At 53.7% G+C, this 15,929-nt stretch overlaps 2 protein-coding genes across 2 annotated transcripts in view; both read left to right on the top strand.

The window, feature by feature from the left end:
- KCNIP2 (potassium voltage-gated channel interacting protein 2) overlaps positions 1-4,651 on the top strand; it is a 74,837-nt gene extending 70,186 nt beyond the window's left edge. Inside the window, exons 6-9 of the mRNA XM_067537089.1 lie at positions 1,946-2,053; positions 2,461-2,565; positions 3,230-3,292; positions 3,843-4,651. Coding sequence (XP_067393190.1) covers positions 1,946-2,053; positions 2,461-2,565; positions 3,230-3,292; positions 3,843-3,890 — 324 coding nt within the window. The 3' untranslated portion in view covers positions 3,891-4,651. The remainder of the gene's footprint in view (positions 1-1,945; positions 2,054-2,460; positions 2,566-3,229; positions 3,293-3,842) is intronic.
- Positions 4,652-7,065: 2,414 nt separating this feature from the next.
- The window catches only part of OGA (O-GlcNAcase), a 47,921-nt gene continuing 39,057 nt past the window's right edge, over positions 7,066-15,929 (top strand). Inside the window, exons 1-5 of the mRNA XM_067537252.1 lie at positions 7,066-7,960; positions 11,978-12,029; positions 12,378-12,475; positions 14,357-14,487; positions 15,575-15,746. Coding sequence (XP_067393353.1) covers positions 7,765-7,960; positions 11,978-12,029; positions 12,378-12,475; positions 14,357-14,487; positions 15,575-15,746 — 649 coding nt within the window. The 5' untranslated portion in view covers positions 7,066-7,764. The remainder of the gene's footprint in view (positions 7,961-11,977; positions 12,030-12,377; positions 12,476-14,356; positions 14,488-15,574; positions 15,747-15,929) is intronic.

Genomic DNA, 15,929 nt, shown 5'->3' with positions numbered 1-15,929 from the left:
GTTTCACATCTGTACGTGTGTGACACTGCAGGAAACACGCTACCACAACAGTAACGTGCAGTGTGCGGTGAGATTCCAGAAACGCCTCACCTGGCCTGCGTTGCATCGGACAACACCCAGCTGCACTGTCAGGGTGAACACAAGTGATACACAAATCACACCGTGCGGGTGTGCGTGGGGCACAGCGTGTCACAGACTCTATCATATCCCCCCTTCGTTGTCTCTTTTCTGAGATGAGAGGTCCCAGTTTTATTAACCTCTCCTCAGCTGGAAGCTGTTCCGTCCCCCTCATGGTTTTCGTTGCTCTTCTCTGCAGCTTTCCCGGTTTGAATGTAGCTGTGTGGACATGGGCTGGCCAGGCTGCAGGCACTGTTCAGAGTGTGGGCGCAGCGTGGGTTTCTGCAGCGGCACTGTGATATTTCCTGTCTGATCATCTAACCCTTTGCTAATGGTTCCCAACGTGCTGTTCGCTTTGTTTGACTGGCCCTGCACGCTGAGCAGCTGTTTTCAGAGAGCTCTGCACCGTTACGCCACGCTCTCTTTCCTGAGTGGGAACAGCTCATTCAGACCCCAGCATTTGTGTGTATCGCTGGGGTGATTTTTCCCATGTGCGTGACTTTGCATTTCATCGTCATTTTGTTGCCCAGCCACCCAGTTTAGTGAGATCAAAGGGTAGGAATAAATGGTCAGGTTTCAGAATGGAGAGAGGTCACTAGCAGGTCCCCCAGGGGTCTGCACTGGGACCAGCGCTGTGCAACATGTTTATAAATGAGCTGGGAAACGGGTGAACAGTGAGGTGGAAAACAGGGCCGTCTCTAGGGGGGTGCGGGGCCTGGGGCAAACCACAATCTGTGGGCCCCCTCCCGGCTCCCGTGGCGTACCCTGGGTCTCCAGCGCCTGGAGGCCAAGCCTACATTTGGGCCCCCTCTGGGCTCACACGACCCCGCCTCCCCCTGTGCAGGGCAGGAGGGGTCCCCGGCTCCCACAAGATGGTGCTGCCCCCAGCTGTCCCGGGGAGAGGGGGGTCTGTACTTGCAGGGGGGAACATGCTGCTTACCTCCTTCTGCATGGGGCTCTGCCACCCCCCCCGCACTTACCCGCTGCGCAGCGCCTGGCTCTCCTGCTCCAGCCCGGCACCAGCTCAGACGGGGCGGCCTCACCCCCCAGTCTGCTGAGGGAGGGGGGCTGAGCCGGCCCTTCACGACGCGCAGCGGGGACGGGGGGTGCAGGAGGCTCTGAGGGGCAGCTGTCTGCGCCCCCTGCGGCACAGCGTGAAGGGCCAGCCTGGCACCCCCACTCGGTACATGACTGCCCGGCTCCCTCCCGCTGGAGCAGGGCCCCCCAAAGCCCAGGGCCCGGGGCAGTCGCCCCCATCCGCCCGCCCCTAGGGACAGACCATGCAAAATTCCTCCAGGGGGTTAAGTCCAAAGCAGACTGCGAAGCGTTACCCAGGGAGCGCAGAACAGCTGGAGACCGGGCGACAAAGGGGCAGTGAAACGCCGCGTGGAGCCGTGCGAGGTAAAGCGTGCGACTGGAAAACAGGATCCCGCAGGCGTGTCTGAGGCGCTGTGGGAAGATGCGTTTCGAGGACCTGTTTGCAGCACGTTTCTGTACAGCCCCTGTGGGTCCTGGCACGCACATGGTGCGAGAACGGTTACGCTCAGAGCTGTTGGTTTGACGGTGCTGTGACCTGCCGCCGCTGGGGTACGCATCACGCCAGCAGCGGGCCAGCTAGCGCTGGGGGGGTCTCAAGGTCACCCACGGCTCACTTGAAATCGCCCGGTTCTGTTCACTCCCTCTGAAGCATCCGGCACCGGCCCCAGACGGGGCCCTGGGCTAGCTGGGCCGTTGGGCTGAGCCCGCCCGGCTGTTCTCACGCTGCGTGCCCTGACGGCCCAGGCGCCTGCGAGCGCGGCTGTCCTTGTAACCCCCACCTCCCCTGCAGGACTTCGTGGCCGGTTTGTCGGTGATTCTCCGAGGCACCGTGGACGACCGGCTCAGCTGGGCCTTCAACCTCTACGACCTGAACAAAGACGGCTGCATCACCAAAGAGGTGGGTGCGGGCGGAGCTGGGAGCCAGCGGGCGCCTGGGAAAGGCTGGGGCGGATGACATGCCGCGGGGCCACCTCGTCTCAGGAGATCCAGGGCTGGGAGAGCAGGGGGCTGCGGGTCAGGATTCAGGGGCATCCGCAGAGCTGTGGGGGGGGGGCAATCAGTTTCCAGCCCAGGCCCCCCAGCTCCTCCGTGTCTCCCCCTGGCAGCGGGAGGGGGTCGCCCCCTTCCCACGGCACGTCTCCATCTCCCTTGGCTGGCTACAGAAGCTGCCCAGAGCGTCCCCTGCTGCTGGGAGAAATCAGCGGGTCCCAGGCACCTCCCGCAGTGGGGCATAGAGTGGGGGGGGGGTGTCTCTCTGCAGGGCGGGCGCTGCTAATTGTTCGGTTCCGGGCCCCTCCCTTGCAGGAAATGCTGGACATCATGAAATCCATCTATGACATGATGGGCAAATACACCTACCCGGCCATGCGGGAGGAGGCCCCCCAGGAGCACGTGGAGAACTTTTTCCAGGTGTGACGTGCGGAGCCTCGGCTCTGGGGTCCCTCCGGAGGTGGGGAAAGGGGTCGGTGAGCAGGGGAAGGGCCCAGGGGGCTGGGGCCAGGAGGGAAAGGAGAGATTGCTCCGGGCAGCGTAGAGAGGGGGACCCCCACCCACACCCCCAAAGGAGGAAAGCCCTGAAGGATTTTAGGCTCAGACCCAGGCTCCATCCAGCCCCGTGTCCTGTCTCCAGCATAACCACCCCGCTGCCACTGAGGGAGGTGCAGGGCTCCTCCCCATGGGGTGAACTGCCCCCCCGGCAGGCTCCCACCCCCCCAGCCACCTCCCTGAAGTGGGCGGTTTGAGCTTTCCCCCCACCCTGTGGTTAAACCTGTGTTAACAGCTCTGGGTGCACAAGAGTTTCCAAGCGGTGAGAAAGAGGGAAACCCCGGGAGCAGCTCACCCGTCCTCTGCCCAGGGTGGGGCTTTGGGAGCTGAGCGCGGGGGGCAGCCTGGGCTCTCTCACGCCCATGTAAAGCCCTGTCCTGGGCAGATGCTGTTCCCCCCGCTCCCCCAGGCAGGGATCAGAGTGTGTGTGGGGGGCTATTCTCCCCCCCCCCCCCCCCCCAGGCACATGCAGCCTCTCCCCTGGTCTCCGGACCCGCTGCTGCCCCGGTGACGCTGTGTGTGTTTGCAGAAGATGGACCGGAACAAGGACGGAGTGGTCACAATCGAGGAGTTCATCGAGTCGTGTCAGAAGGTAAAGTCGCGGCGCGGGCCCGGGCTGGGCCCTTCTCCCGCTCTCATGCGTGGCTGCCTCACGCCGGCCATGCCCGGCCCTACCTCGCCCGCTGCCCCTCTGCTCTGCCCGGGGGGGATTAGCGAAGCCAGGCCGGGCAGGAACGGGCTGTAAGTGGGGGCAGGAGCGGGTGCGCTCCCCTGGGTGCCAGGCTGATTCGGTGCTCCAGTGTCGTGCTGCGGGTGCTGTGCCAGACGTCGCCTTTCCGATGAGTCGCACGGCTGAGGGCGCCGTCTCTCCTCAGCCCCCCCAGGACTTTCCCTGCGCCTCTGAGCCTCCGTCCCAGCGTGGCCCTCGGCATTGCTGGAGGGTGCCAGGATACGCTGGTGAGGGGGGACCCTCTGCCGCGGGGGAGCCGGGCCCTAGACTTGGATTTTGCTGTAGGCGTCGAGGCCCCAGCAGAGCGGATCCTCTGAGGGCAGGTTTGAGTTTGGGGCGCAGGGTGCGGGCGGCGGGGACCCCAGCCAGTCACGCGGCTCTGCTGCGCCCTGATGCGTCTTCTCCCCTGCAGGACGAGAACATCATGCGGTCCATGCAGCTCTTCGACAACGTGATCTAGCCCCTGCCGCTCCGGACCCACCACCAGGCCGAGCACCTACTTCTCTCTCGTGTCTTCCCCTGAGACCCTCCCCTCCTGGCTGCACCGCCCCCCGAAAGAGGCTCCATGGTGCCGCGGAGGATTTCAGCTCCAGGGGACACGGTGGCGGCGGGACCTACGGTGGAGGGACGTTCCCTTCTGCGGCTCTGGGGATGTGGCCGTCCTGAGCAGCTGCTCTTGGGGCCTGGAGCGTGGGTGCAGCCTGGCAGAAAGCAAGCACTGTCCTAGGGCGCCTGGGCCCGAGCGGACCTTCCTACACCCATGGCCAGGAAGCGGAGCTGCCCTGGCTCCGGCCAGCACCCGCTGGCGTGTCTCACCCTGTCCTGCTAGGCATCCACGGCGCAGCAAACAGCTCCCGCACCCCGGTTCACCGTGAGCCCCGCTGTTGAGGATTCAGAGCTGGTTGCCTTCCCTCCCGTCCGGCCCCCAGCCCCGACCTGGGGACGCCGTCTAGAAACCAGACTGGGAGATTGCACAGAACGCCCTGCCAGGCCCGGTCTGCCGCAGCGCCCGCCGCTGCCAGCAGGGGGCAGAGTGCATCCTGCACCCACCTGTTCCAAGGGTTTGCATCAACCTGGTGCCAGTCTAGGCCCCGGTGCCTGGGAGATGTGCTCGGTGTCTTTCGCCGTCCCCGAGTCGGGGTGAGCGTAGGGGCAGCACCCGGATCCCCTGGGGGAAACTGCTGGGCTGGGCATGTCCCTGGGCACTCAAGGGGGGGTCACCGTAGGCAGCAGGAGAGCCCAGGGCGCAGAGACAGGAGGCTCGGGCTGGGCTTTGCAAGTGGGGGACGGAGGGGGAACAAGGCGGCCCTTGGAGCCCATGGGTGGAGGGAGGGGCTGGGGTGGTGGGTGGCTGGGGAAGTGGCTGTGAAACCTTTCACCCTGTCTCACCTGGCGCGCTGGGACAGTGCCGGGCGGGGCCGTGCCAGGAGGCAGCGGCATCGCTCCATGTCCCGGCAGCTCGGCAAGCCTGCATCGTGGGGGGGCCCGCAGTGCCCAGCAGAGGGGCTTGGCTGGGAGGGCTGGGGAGCAGGGCAGGCACCAAGCACAGATGGGGCTAGTGGGCGCCGCAGGAGCTTGCCCAGCCTCTCCGGGACTGCGGGGGCATCAGGCGCCAGGAATCCAGCTGGCACTTTGTGTCTGGACAAAACGTTTTCCTGAGGTGCTCACAGGCAGGGGCCCTGGCCCGGGCTGGCCCCAGGGTGTCCCTGGTGGGGCGGGGTGTGCATTGGAGGAGCAGTCCGGTGCGGGGCTGAGGACCGGCCTCGCTGGCTTGCTTCTCAGGTCCTTGCGCCCGTTGCTCCTGTCACCCTGCTGGCCCCAGGGCACAGCCGGCTTCTTTCCCGCCGGGCGCTGCTTCGCTCCAGTCAGTCGCAGCAGGCAGGGGGCTCTACGGATTCCCCCCGCCCAGCCCTGAGCGAAGTGCTGTTAGGTGGAGGAAGGGGCCCGGAGCCTGGAGGAAGCTGTGGGGCCCCGGGGTCGGGACCGATGCGGGTGGGCGATGGGAACCACCCGGCTGCCCCGGGCTGGATGTAGCCACCCACCCCCCCGGGGTATTTTATCACCAGCAGAGGCCAACGAGGAAGATGTGGCCCCACCTCCTGCCTTGGACATGGGGCAGGCTCCTCCAGAGCCCGGCTGCAGATTAGCTCCAGGCCTGGCGCGGAGACTCCGCAGCCCCTGTAATTCTCTGCTGCTGCGGCTCATGGCAGTGCCCGTGTTGGAGCCGTCTCCTGCAGCAGCGAGTTCCACAAGTCAACCCCACACTGCACCACGGTGCTTCCTGGGATCTGACCCCATCCCTGTGGCCGGGGCTACCTCTCTGTTCCTGAGCACTGAGCACCGTTCCAAGGGGCAGAGCTGTTCAGAAGGGCCCAGCGGGGGGGAGGCGCTGTGGGAGGGTTTGTGGGGGCCAGTGCTGATCAGCAAAGGCCCCGACTCTGCACCCCCGAGGAATGATCCCAGCTGGAGCCGCACTTTGCACGGGGCGGGGACGAAGCTGGAGGCTGGCATCAACCCCCACCCTGCCCCAGCTCGCTGTCACTCAGGTCTCCTGGGCTCCACGCTGAGTCCTGCCATCTGGTCTCTTCCCGGGACCGGATCGTCCCCCGCTGTGCGCCCTCCAGGGTGGGGAGCCGGGGCTCCTTCCCCTGCCCCGTGAGTGATTCCCCAGGGGGCTCCGGCTCCCCGATGACGGCGGACAATGCTACCGCCCCACAGATCTTGGTGTTTTTTTAATGCTGCTTCATTCGTTCCATCTCCCGGATCCTTGGTCCTGCCGCGGGGCCCAACTCTCGCCTGCTGCCCCTCACTGGCAGCTCCACCCCAGCCTGGTTCATTCCCCACTGCCTCCCCCTTTAGCCCCAAAGAGGGCCCCTTTGTGGGTGGGGCCAAGCCTCGCTCTCATCCAGGCAGCCCCACCCCCTTCCACCTGGTTGGGCTGGGGTCGCTCTGGGTTGGGGACCAGAGGGGCGTAGTCTTTTTGGCTGCCCTCTTGCCCTGCCCCGGCCGCATGGCGTGTGCCCCTGCCCGGGGCGCTGGGCCCCGCTCGCCGCTTCGCGTTTTCAGCGCTGTATATTTTGTATAATAAAACAAGGATCAGTACAATAAAATCCACCCACAGGCGCTATGCACCCCGTGCTGTGTCGCAGCCTCTGTGGGGCCGGGCCCAGCCCCAGGTCGCTATTTGGGGTGTTTGGGGGGGGGGGGTGGTCCTGAGGTGGGCCTGGCAGGGGAGCTAATTGGGGGGGGCCTGCTCTGGGGGGAGGGGGCTGAGCACACGCCCCATGAGCAGCGCCCCTGCCATCAAAGCCCCCACACACACACCCCCGCATTGCTGGAGGCGTTGGTCTCGCGGGCACGTGCAGGGGTGACGGGGCTGGGGGTGTCGCTGCAGCCCGTGTATCCCGCTGGCTGTGACCGCTGCCCCCCCGAGCCCGTCCCACAGCCGTGGGGCCTCAGTCCATGGCGCTGCAGCACCGGCTCTTGCTTTCCATGGGGCAGGGCCCCACTTCAGGCCCGGGGGTCCCGCCCGCAGCGTGTCTGGGCCCGGCCGGGCCGGGTTACACCCACTCAGAAGCCCGGCGACAGCTGGGCACGCCGCGCGCCAAGGAGGGAGGGGCGGGGCAAAGCCGCTCCGGAAAGTGGGTCAAGCCCCGGCTCCCCCTTTGCACATGCGCATGGAGACAGCCCTCCAGCGGCTGGCCTCTCCGCGAAGCCGCTAGGGGGCGACCCCAGGCGGCAGGCGCGTGCGCATAGCCGGAGTAAACACTGCGCTTGCCGCAAGTGAACGGCGCCTGCGCCCTTCTCCGCTCGACGCGTGCGCGTTAACACCCTGTCGCCTCTCCCCTCCTCCTCCGCCCTACGAGGCATGCGCAGTCGCCCGCTACCGTTTCTCTGCGCACGCGCAGTGAGCCACCACTTCATTTCTCCCTCCCCCTCTGAGCGGCTGGGCATGCGCCGTGCCGCTCCCGCCGGCTTTGCGCATGCGCCCTAGGTGGCTGATCCCGCTGCGCTCCCTGAGGTAACAGCTTCTCCTCAGTCCCTTGTTCCCCAGAAGCTCCGCGGCGGGTTCTGCGGTGCCGGCTCCGGGGCGCCAGGCCGCTGTCGGACCGGACGCGACATCCCCGGGGCGGCGGCGCCTTCTCATCCCGAGCGGGCGAGGCGGCTCCGGGCGGGGCGGGGCGGCGCGGACCGGTTGGGGCCGGTTCCCCGCGCAGGCGCAGGGCTCCATAAACAGGAAGCGGCGGCTGGGGCGCCCGGGGGAGCCGGAGACAAAGGGCTGGGCTAGGCCCGGCACAGGCGGGAGGCCCCTGGAGGCGGCGGCGGGCGGCAGGATGGTGCAGAAGGAGGGGCAGGCGGCGGCGCTGGAGGAGCGGGAGCCCCAGGGCAGCCCCAACCCGGCTGGGGTGCCGGTGGCTCCGTTGGAGGCGGCGGGGGCCTCTGCGGGGCCGGGCACCAGCGGGGAGGAGACGGACACGGAGACCGAGACGGCGGTCGGGGCCCGGCGCTTCCTCTGCGGCGTGGTGGAAGGTAAGGGAGCTGCGCGGGGGTGGGGGGCGGTAACCACGGCAACGGGGGGGGGTCCTCGGCTGGCTCCGCCCCCACCGGGAGCAGCGAAGCCCGGGGAGCAGTCCCCGCCCCCACACGCGGGCGGGGGTCCTTGCGGTGTCCAGCCCCGGGCTGCTCCCCCCGGCCCGGAGCACGGTCCCTGAGTCCGGGCAGAGCTTCCCCACCCTGGGGCGGGGAGTCTCTGCTCTCTAGGCCGGCCGATCAGCGGCCTTGTATTGCGAGCATAGTCTGGCATCCATTCTCCAGTGCGGGTTTAGGGCTAGTTAATAGATGCTCCGGGGGGGGTGGGTGAAGATCCAGCCTCCAGGGCCCTCCTGCAGTGCAGAAACCCGAGCCGTGCGCCCTGCCTACACGCCAGAAGTTCGGACTTCTCCTGTCTAAGGAATAGGGGATTCCCTGGGCGTTTTGGAATGATCGGCTTTTCTCCCTTGGCATATTTGTTGCACGGATATCTTGTTTAAATGTCGTTATTGTGAAAGCTGTAAAATAAAGTAGGTCTTTTCGTTAATTGCTGAAGAACTTGAGGCTTGTTTTTGAGTGAGTGGGGAGGTAGACGCTTGTAATCTGGAAAGATAAAGTGTATTCTGCACATGGCTGGTTTGGAATTGTTTTGCTGTGGCTAGACTGGTAAGTTTTAGATTTGTAGAGAACTTTTTCAGTTGGAGAGCAAAATGACTAGCAGATGCAGTGAGGAGTGAAACAGGCTGTTTATCAAAGTCAGCATTTATATTACTTGCTGAATTGTCTTTTGTTTGTGTCTAAAAGGGGAACACTCTGGTTGCAACAAATATCATTTTAAAAATGTAGTGTGCGTTGGTGGTATTGTCATTGTTAATATCTGTCAGGCTTTTTGGCACTTACTAGCTTACCTGCTAGCCTGGGGATATTTATGTCTACCCAAAAATGTTCATTACTGAAGGAGATATTTACCTTGTAGTGAAAGATGCCAGATTGATAGCACTAGAAATTGAAGCCAGGGAACAGATAAGCACAGATGGCAGCAGGAAAGGCCATTTGTATTACTTCCTGTCAATGTACCATAACTCTGTGGCTACCTTTCTACCAAAACCTGTACTAAGACCAGTGTGTTTCACGTAAGCTACCAAATAGCTGTCAGTAGTAATAAGTCTCTGGTCACTTCTGACTGAGTTGGTTTGAATCTGAGGTCTAGAGGTGAAAGGTTCATCTCCTAGTCTCACCTTCTCCCAAGACTATTTTGTTTGTTTATATAGTGGTAACAACTAGAGTTTCTGGCCTCATTGTGCTAGGTATTGTACAGACATGTAGCAAAAAGGTCTCTGCTCTGAAGAGCTCTCAGTCTAAGTATAGGCAATCTGTGGGAATTAGGGTCTCAGTAGCATATCAGAGATACAGATATGGCAAAGGTAGACAAGGAAAGGCCTTAAAAGTGAAGATGAATAGCTGATGTGATGCAGTGGGTAAAGGGAGCAATGAAAAGTCTCAGAGGGGATGCAACATGATCAAAGGGATGAGCCAGGAAAGCTCCTTGCAGCAGCAAAGTGGGCCAGGATGGCATTGGTCAAGGCTAGAGATGAAGAGCTTGGTACCTTAGAGCAGGGGTGTCAAACTCATTTGGTATGGCGGGCCAGATTTGAATTAAATGTACTTCAAGTGGGCCATACATACCATAAATCGAAATACTTGGCACTTTTGGAGCGCTGTGTCTCGTGCACACAGCACTCCACACGCTACTGCCAAAGTACACAGATCTCGTGGCAGCGCCTACTGCCACGACATCTCGCGGCGTCATACCCTCTGGCGACAGCACACAACGCCGCGACGGCAGTGCATGCTGCCGCCAGGGGCCAAACCAAAAAGGTTGATGGGCCGTATCCGGCCCGCGGGCCAGATGTTTGACACCCCTGCCTTAGAGGGCCTGGACAAAACTTTTAGCTGCAGGTGGGCAGGAAAGACCTGAAGTGGAGATACTGCACATGAAAAAATTATCAGGATCTAGACTTTTCCTGTATCTAACTGTTAAATACAACACTCAGATTACGCCCTTAGTGACAGGATGAGGGTATGTGTGGGAAGATAGGCATTAAAACTCTGTTCTGGCTAGGTTTAATCTCACTGCTGGACGCTCACAGAGAGAGATGGGAAACACAAACCGAGATCTTAGGTTGGACAGAAGGATTGTCCTCAGCTGACATGTCTGAGTACTTTAATTTAAAGGGATACTGTCATTAAAAATAACTTGAAACACTTCTCTCACTTTAGATTAACATGTTTTAATCTAAATGTACCCTTCTTCCTTGTTTATACTTTAATCCTACCTGTTATCTTTTACTGCTTTTTTTAAGTTGAAATCTTGATTTGAGTTCAGGTTACTACATGATTAGTTCTAATGTATGTAGAGCATTCTGAACATATTATAGAAGTGCCACGTATTGACTAGGCACCACGTTAATTAGGTCCCTTTGTGATTAGGCGGGTCTATTTTCCAATTAAGGACCAAATTGCCCCTTCAATGACAGTTCACCTCTATTACATTTCTGTAAATGAGAATTTGTTTGTTCTTTCCACAACACCACTGTTTCTTTTAATTTGCTCTGCTGTTTCACTGTCCTCCATTTGTCACTACACAGTTTCAGCAAGATGGGAGCAGTAATACCCAACTTCACCACTTTGTGGCACCAAGTAACTAAAAATTGCTCCTTTTAAGAAAAAATAACCTTTCAAAGTTTATTTAGAGTTCCTCAAATTTAACATCACAGGGTTTACTTTTAATAGGTACCTGGAGTTAATTTTTTAACATAGGAAAATCTCAAATTGTACCTTGTTTTAAAAAGTCAAACATTAGTCTAATGAACAAAGCTTGTCTAGTCTTTCTAGATATTAAAATAAAAGTGCAAGAATAGTGATAGTGGATGATCAGGCCTGGAAATAGGACTGTTTAACTTCAGGCCAGTGGTGTAAGGCCTTGTGACTGTCTTTGCTTTGCCCTGCCAATAGCATCATTCATCATCCAGAGTAGCTGTGCTGGATGAAAATGAAAGCTTACTACATTTCACTGTTGTTTTAGTCTTGGGTCTCTCCCACAGACTGCCAAACTGAGGCTTTCTAATTTGGAGAGTGTCCACTTGTGATTGAAGTGTGGATCTGTTGGTACATAATACTAAATGAAATTGCTTGAATCATGGTAGTCTAGTTAAGATCATTGTTTTCTGATAAAGTCTCATTTATAGAGAGTGGATTTGGAGGAAATGATTAGGCGAAATCTGAGGCAGATCAAACTTCTGGATTTTCATTGAAATACTCTTGGAATATGAACTATCTAAAAATCTTCTGTTTAGGCACTTCTCTGTTTTTCACAAGTTGAAATTCTACATCTTTGGGCAGGGAGTAATAAGATACCAACATTTCCTTGTTAATGCTGGTGCACTCAGAAGCCTCTTAAGATTTGTTCCCTTTTTATTTTATCTATCCAGTTGAGCCTGGCCCTCTATTTGCTCAAAATCCACCTCCCATATATTTTAGCACAATATGTATACATTTAGGTATTAGAACCTGTATTAAGAAACACTTTTGCACTGGTAATTATTTTCAGAACGGTTCAATGTTCCACTATTAAAGTTAAAGCTGTTCATGAGACTTTTAGGATGATGGATGGTGTAATTGCATTATTACTGTTCAGACTACTTCTGTAGTAATAGTGACCTGACTTGTGAAGGACTGAGGACGTCTGCTTGGATTTTGAAAATGATTTGCTTCAGTGGTTAAAATTATCAGCATGGATCATAATAAATTATGTAGGGTGTAATTAAATTGAAAATGTAGATATTTTTAGTGTATGATTTATTTTATGCAATTTTTTTTTCTCTCAGGCTGCTAGAAGGTTTTTAAACTGAATGTAATTTGGGAGAAAAAGAAAAGTGGTTATAGTGTAATAGTTGTTTCATGAAACAGATATAATCTAATGTATAACTAGGATAATTTTAATCTTGTTTCCCACAGGATTTTATGGAAGACCATGGGTTATGGAGCAGAGGAAGGAACTTTTTAGAAGGCAAGTATTGTTTTTCTCTGTGTTCCAGGACAGTAAAACTATCATCTTCCACTTAATATTAAGGCTACTCAGGCCTGAGCTACGGCAACGTTTTACATATTATCTGTATTTTAGGTGGTTACATTTCTCTTCTAATCTTGCCCAGGCTATTCCAGATTTGTCTAATCTGTCAAAGTTTTGCAGTGCTGTAATGAATTAATAGTATAGCCGTGAAAGTTCTCAAAGACAAATGGATAAGTTTGAGACTGAGATCTTGTAAAATGCAGGTTGATTGCACTTGTAGAATACTCTACTAATGGAGGCTTCCTCTTCTCTTTCCCCCCCTCCCTCCCACCTCCCAAATTATAGACTTCAGAAATGGGGACTGAATACCTACTTGTATGCTCCAAAAGATGATTACAAGCACAGGATGTTCTGGCGAGAAATGTACTCTGTGGAAGAAGCTGGTAATTTCCTTTATTTCTCTCTGTATTTTCTATAAGTAGTTGCTGAATGAATCAGTCACTGATACATGTGCTTGCATGTTTAATCACTGTATCCAGTTTTAAAGGTGACTTGCAATGCAGAAAAGCATTGTCAAGATTTATTTGCTGAATGTCCCTTGTAACCTTGTTTGCATCATAAGGTTGGGTTTTCCTTCATTTTAATTTTAGCTTTGCATTGCACCTCTAAAACTTTTTTATTTAAAAAGACTAGCTTTAGTTTTGTTGTGGGATTTACTGCCCTCCAACTTCCCTTCTTCTGGCAGTGAGAGGGGTTCATTTTGAATTTTTTCCTTCTCTAATGGTCATGTGGACCTTATTGTAAGGAAGGGGGGAAGATTTCCTTTTAAAAAGCTATGTTTGAGCAGATCAGCTTGCCCATGTGTCTGATCAATCAAGTGCAGACACTAGTGAGAGAAGTGAGGATTGGAACTTCAGCTTCTGGCTTAATTAGAACTTTAAGGTAAAAACCAGAAGTTTGACAATTAGGATTTATTTAGTAGCTGGTGGCTTTTAGAAGAAGTGGTTGCTCTTCTTTCTCTTCCTTGCTATCCCAGTAGCAGAGGAGAGTCAGCCAGTATAACTACGGTGTTCTTGTTCAAGCCAGTGTTGCCAGCCCTAGTAATCTGAAAGCGAGTAGAATTGTACAGTCTTAGGGCCTGCATCTAGAAATCTTGCCACTGAAGGTATGTGTATACTGCTGGTGGCACTGTCAGCGTTGCGGTATCAATTGAGAGGGCAGTGAAGACCTGCTCAATTAATCCTGGAAGTGGTCTCTGGTCGATGCCATAAATCCATCCCTGCAAAAAGCGTAAGGCTATGTCGACTGGAGGACGTCTCCCGTCGACACAGTGCAGTGGAGACGCCATGGTAAGTCAAAGTTAGTAAGCTACATAGTGTAGCTTGGGTATCTCCCATCAACTGCCGTTGGAAGTGTAGACCAGGCCTTACTATAGTGAGAATAGGAGATAGCCCTTGCTCAGTTTTAAGGTGCCCTTGGCACCAGTGGAAAAGAGCTGTTCTGTCAGAGCACAGAAGCTGGTTGACTAACGGTATTTTTTAGGAGTCTCTTCTTTGGATGCGCGAGAGAGAAGATACCTCATCAGAATTAAATCTTGTAGGGGCTACTTTGAATGGTTTTAGGAATAAAGTTAAAGGGATGTTGGCAGATTACAATTATATTTATACAACAAATTCTCTTACCAATAACACCTTAGGTTATTACAGATTCCAAAATAATGTTCTTGTGACTTCTGTTTCTCTCAGGTTGGAGAATGAAATTTGTCACTTTTTTTACAGTAACTTATAATCAGAGGTTTTAAAAAGCCACCATTGATGCATCCTGTACCTCAGCAATATGCAAATATTGTAGTTTCAAGCATAAAACAGTGTTCAAATGAACAAATCCAGTTTGCAAAACATGGACTACATTGGATCACTTCTCTAATATTTTTGCCCAAAATGGAAATAATGTGTAGCTGTTGGCTTTTATTCCATATAAACAGGTAAAATGCACTCATGTTTGCCATGTAGGAGCAAGATCAAACTGAGTATGTTCGTATTCTTTTAAAAGGCTTTTAAAAATAGTAAGAAATAGGGGAAAAAAAATTAAACTACAAGACAATTTTTTGTCACCATCCCTTTAATGTTGTTTCTCTATGCAATTTCCAATACAGCTTAGTGCCTATTGCTGCATCAGTAATCCTAGAACAAAAAATATTTTTTAAAACTACCTGAAAGCAATGAAGTAATTTGCTTTGTATAATGTATTTCTTGTATTTATGAGGCGGTATCTTAGCTTTCTTATTGATGAACCCTTCTGAAATATTTGTATTTAACTTTTAGAGCAACTCATGACTCTAATCTCAGCTGCCCAAGAATATGAGATAGAATTCATCTATGCTATCTCGCCTGGACTTGATATCACTTTCTCAAATCCAAAAGAAGTATCCACGTTGAAACGCAAGCTGGACCAGGTAGGTCTTGTTGAAACTCTAGGCCCATACGTTGTTGGTATTAAGAATATTTGAAACTTCCAAAATAACTCAGTAACTCATGTGTCTGCTGTACACTTGATGGCTTCTTCCTGACCAGTTTTATAAATTGCTTTTATAAGTATTGAACATAAGGGCTAAAGTCTGTATAATATGACTAATATCCAGATTTTCTCATAAAATGAATAATTAGGCCTTGGGATTGAAACTACTGCAAGAGTCAGGAAGGACTTTTTTCACCCATGTTAATTTTGTGCAATTGGCCCATGCATTATGGTTACTTCTCAGAGGCAGGATGCTGACCTAGATGGAGGACTAGTGATTTGATCTGGAATAGCAATTCTTACTAACTCTTCTTGTGAGTTTTATTTTCAAAATTATTTTAAGACCCTGAAACTAAGATGCATTTCCAAGGGGAGAGGGGGTATTCCTCTCAGACAAATTTCAACGGGGGCAGACCTAAAGCCTGCACATATCTTCTAAGTTCCTGTGACGTGCTGTTCCATTTCAACAGAAGGCTGTTGCTGAATTTACTCTTTTGTAGCTGTCTGCTGCTCCTATGAGAGAAGTCTTGAATTGGGAAATTGGAACAGATTGCCAGTCTCTCGTGGCATTCTTGTGAAAAACACTGGTGGGTCAGAGGCATGCATTAATTGGAAATAGCTGCCACGGCACGTCTCTTCCTTCCGTTCCCCATTCCGCTAGTCTTTCTTCTATTGGAAAGAGTTTTGAATTTGCAAGGTACGCTGTGGAAATGGAAGCACTCCAACATTCAGCACTCCTCTTGCAATGCTGTGCGCACTTGATGCAGGGCACTGTGGACTTGATTTAATGTTAAAATACAGATGGGAATCTCAAGTGTATTTTTAGATTACAAATTTACAAACTGAAAAACAGTGATGTCTCAAACTAAAATTGACTCATACTTGTTATAATTTCATGGACTATGTTTTGTGGGGTAAGATATTGGCTAATCCTGTTAAAGGCAAGTTAGCTTTCAGAACTTGTTACCGTTTGTTCTGATAATTTTCTAAACTGTTCTTGTGATTTCTCTCCCTTTTTGCTCTAGGTTTCCCAGTTTGGCTGCAGATCCTTTGCACTGCTGTTTGATGATATTGATCACAACATGTGTGCAGCAGACAAAGAAGTTTTTAGCTCCTTTGCTCATGCCCAGATCTCCATCACTAATGAAATATATCAGTATTTAGGAGAACCAGACACATTCCTATTCTGTCCTACAGGTAAAACAACATCAGGATTAGTTTAACTTTGTGATAGCCTTGAAATTAAGGAGCCTTCTATCTTACTGAACCCAAGTCAAAGAAGGCTTTCCCTAAAGCAGTTACTAAACATCTTGGACCAATCGAGGAATTAACGATTAAGGAAAGATTAGAGAAACTAAATATGTGTGGCTTGGGGCATAT

Source organism: Emydura macquarii, unplaced genomic scaffold (assembly GCF_026122565.2).
Source record: "Emydura macquarii macquarii isolate MOO-44397 ecotype Brisbane River unplaced genomic scaffold, CSIRO-AGI_Emac_v2 contig_3692, whole genome shotgun sequence".
Lineage (NCBI taxonomy): Eukaryota > Metazoa > Chordata > Testudines > Chelidae > Emydura > Emydura macquarii.
This window is presented reverse-complemented; position numbering and strand designations above follow the sequence as displayed.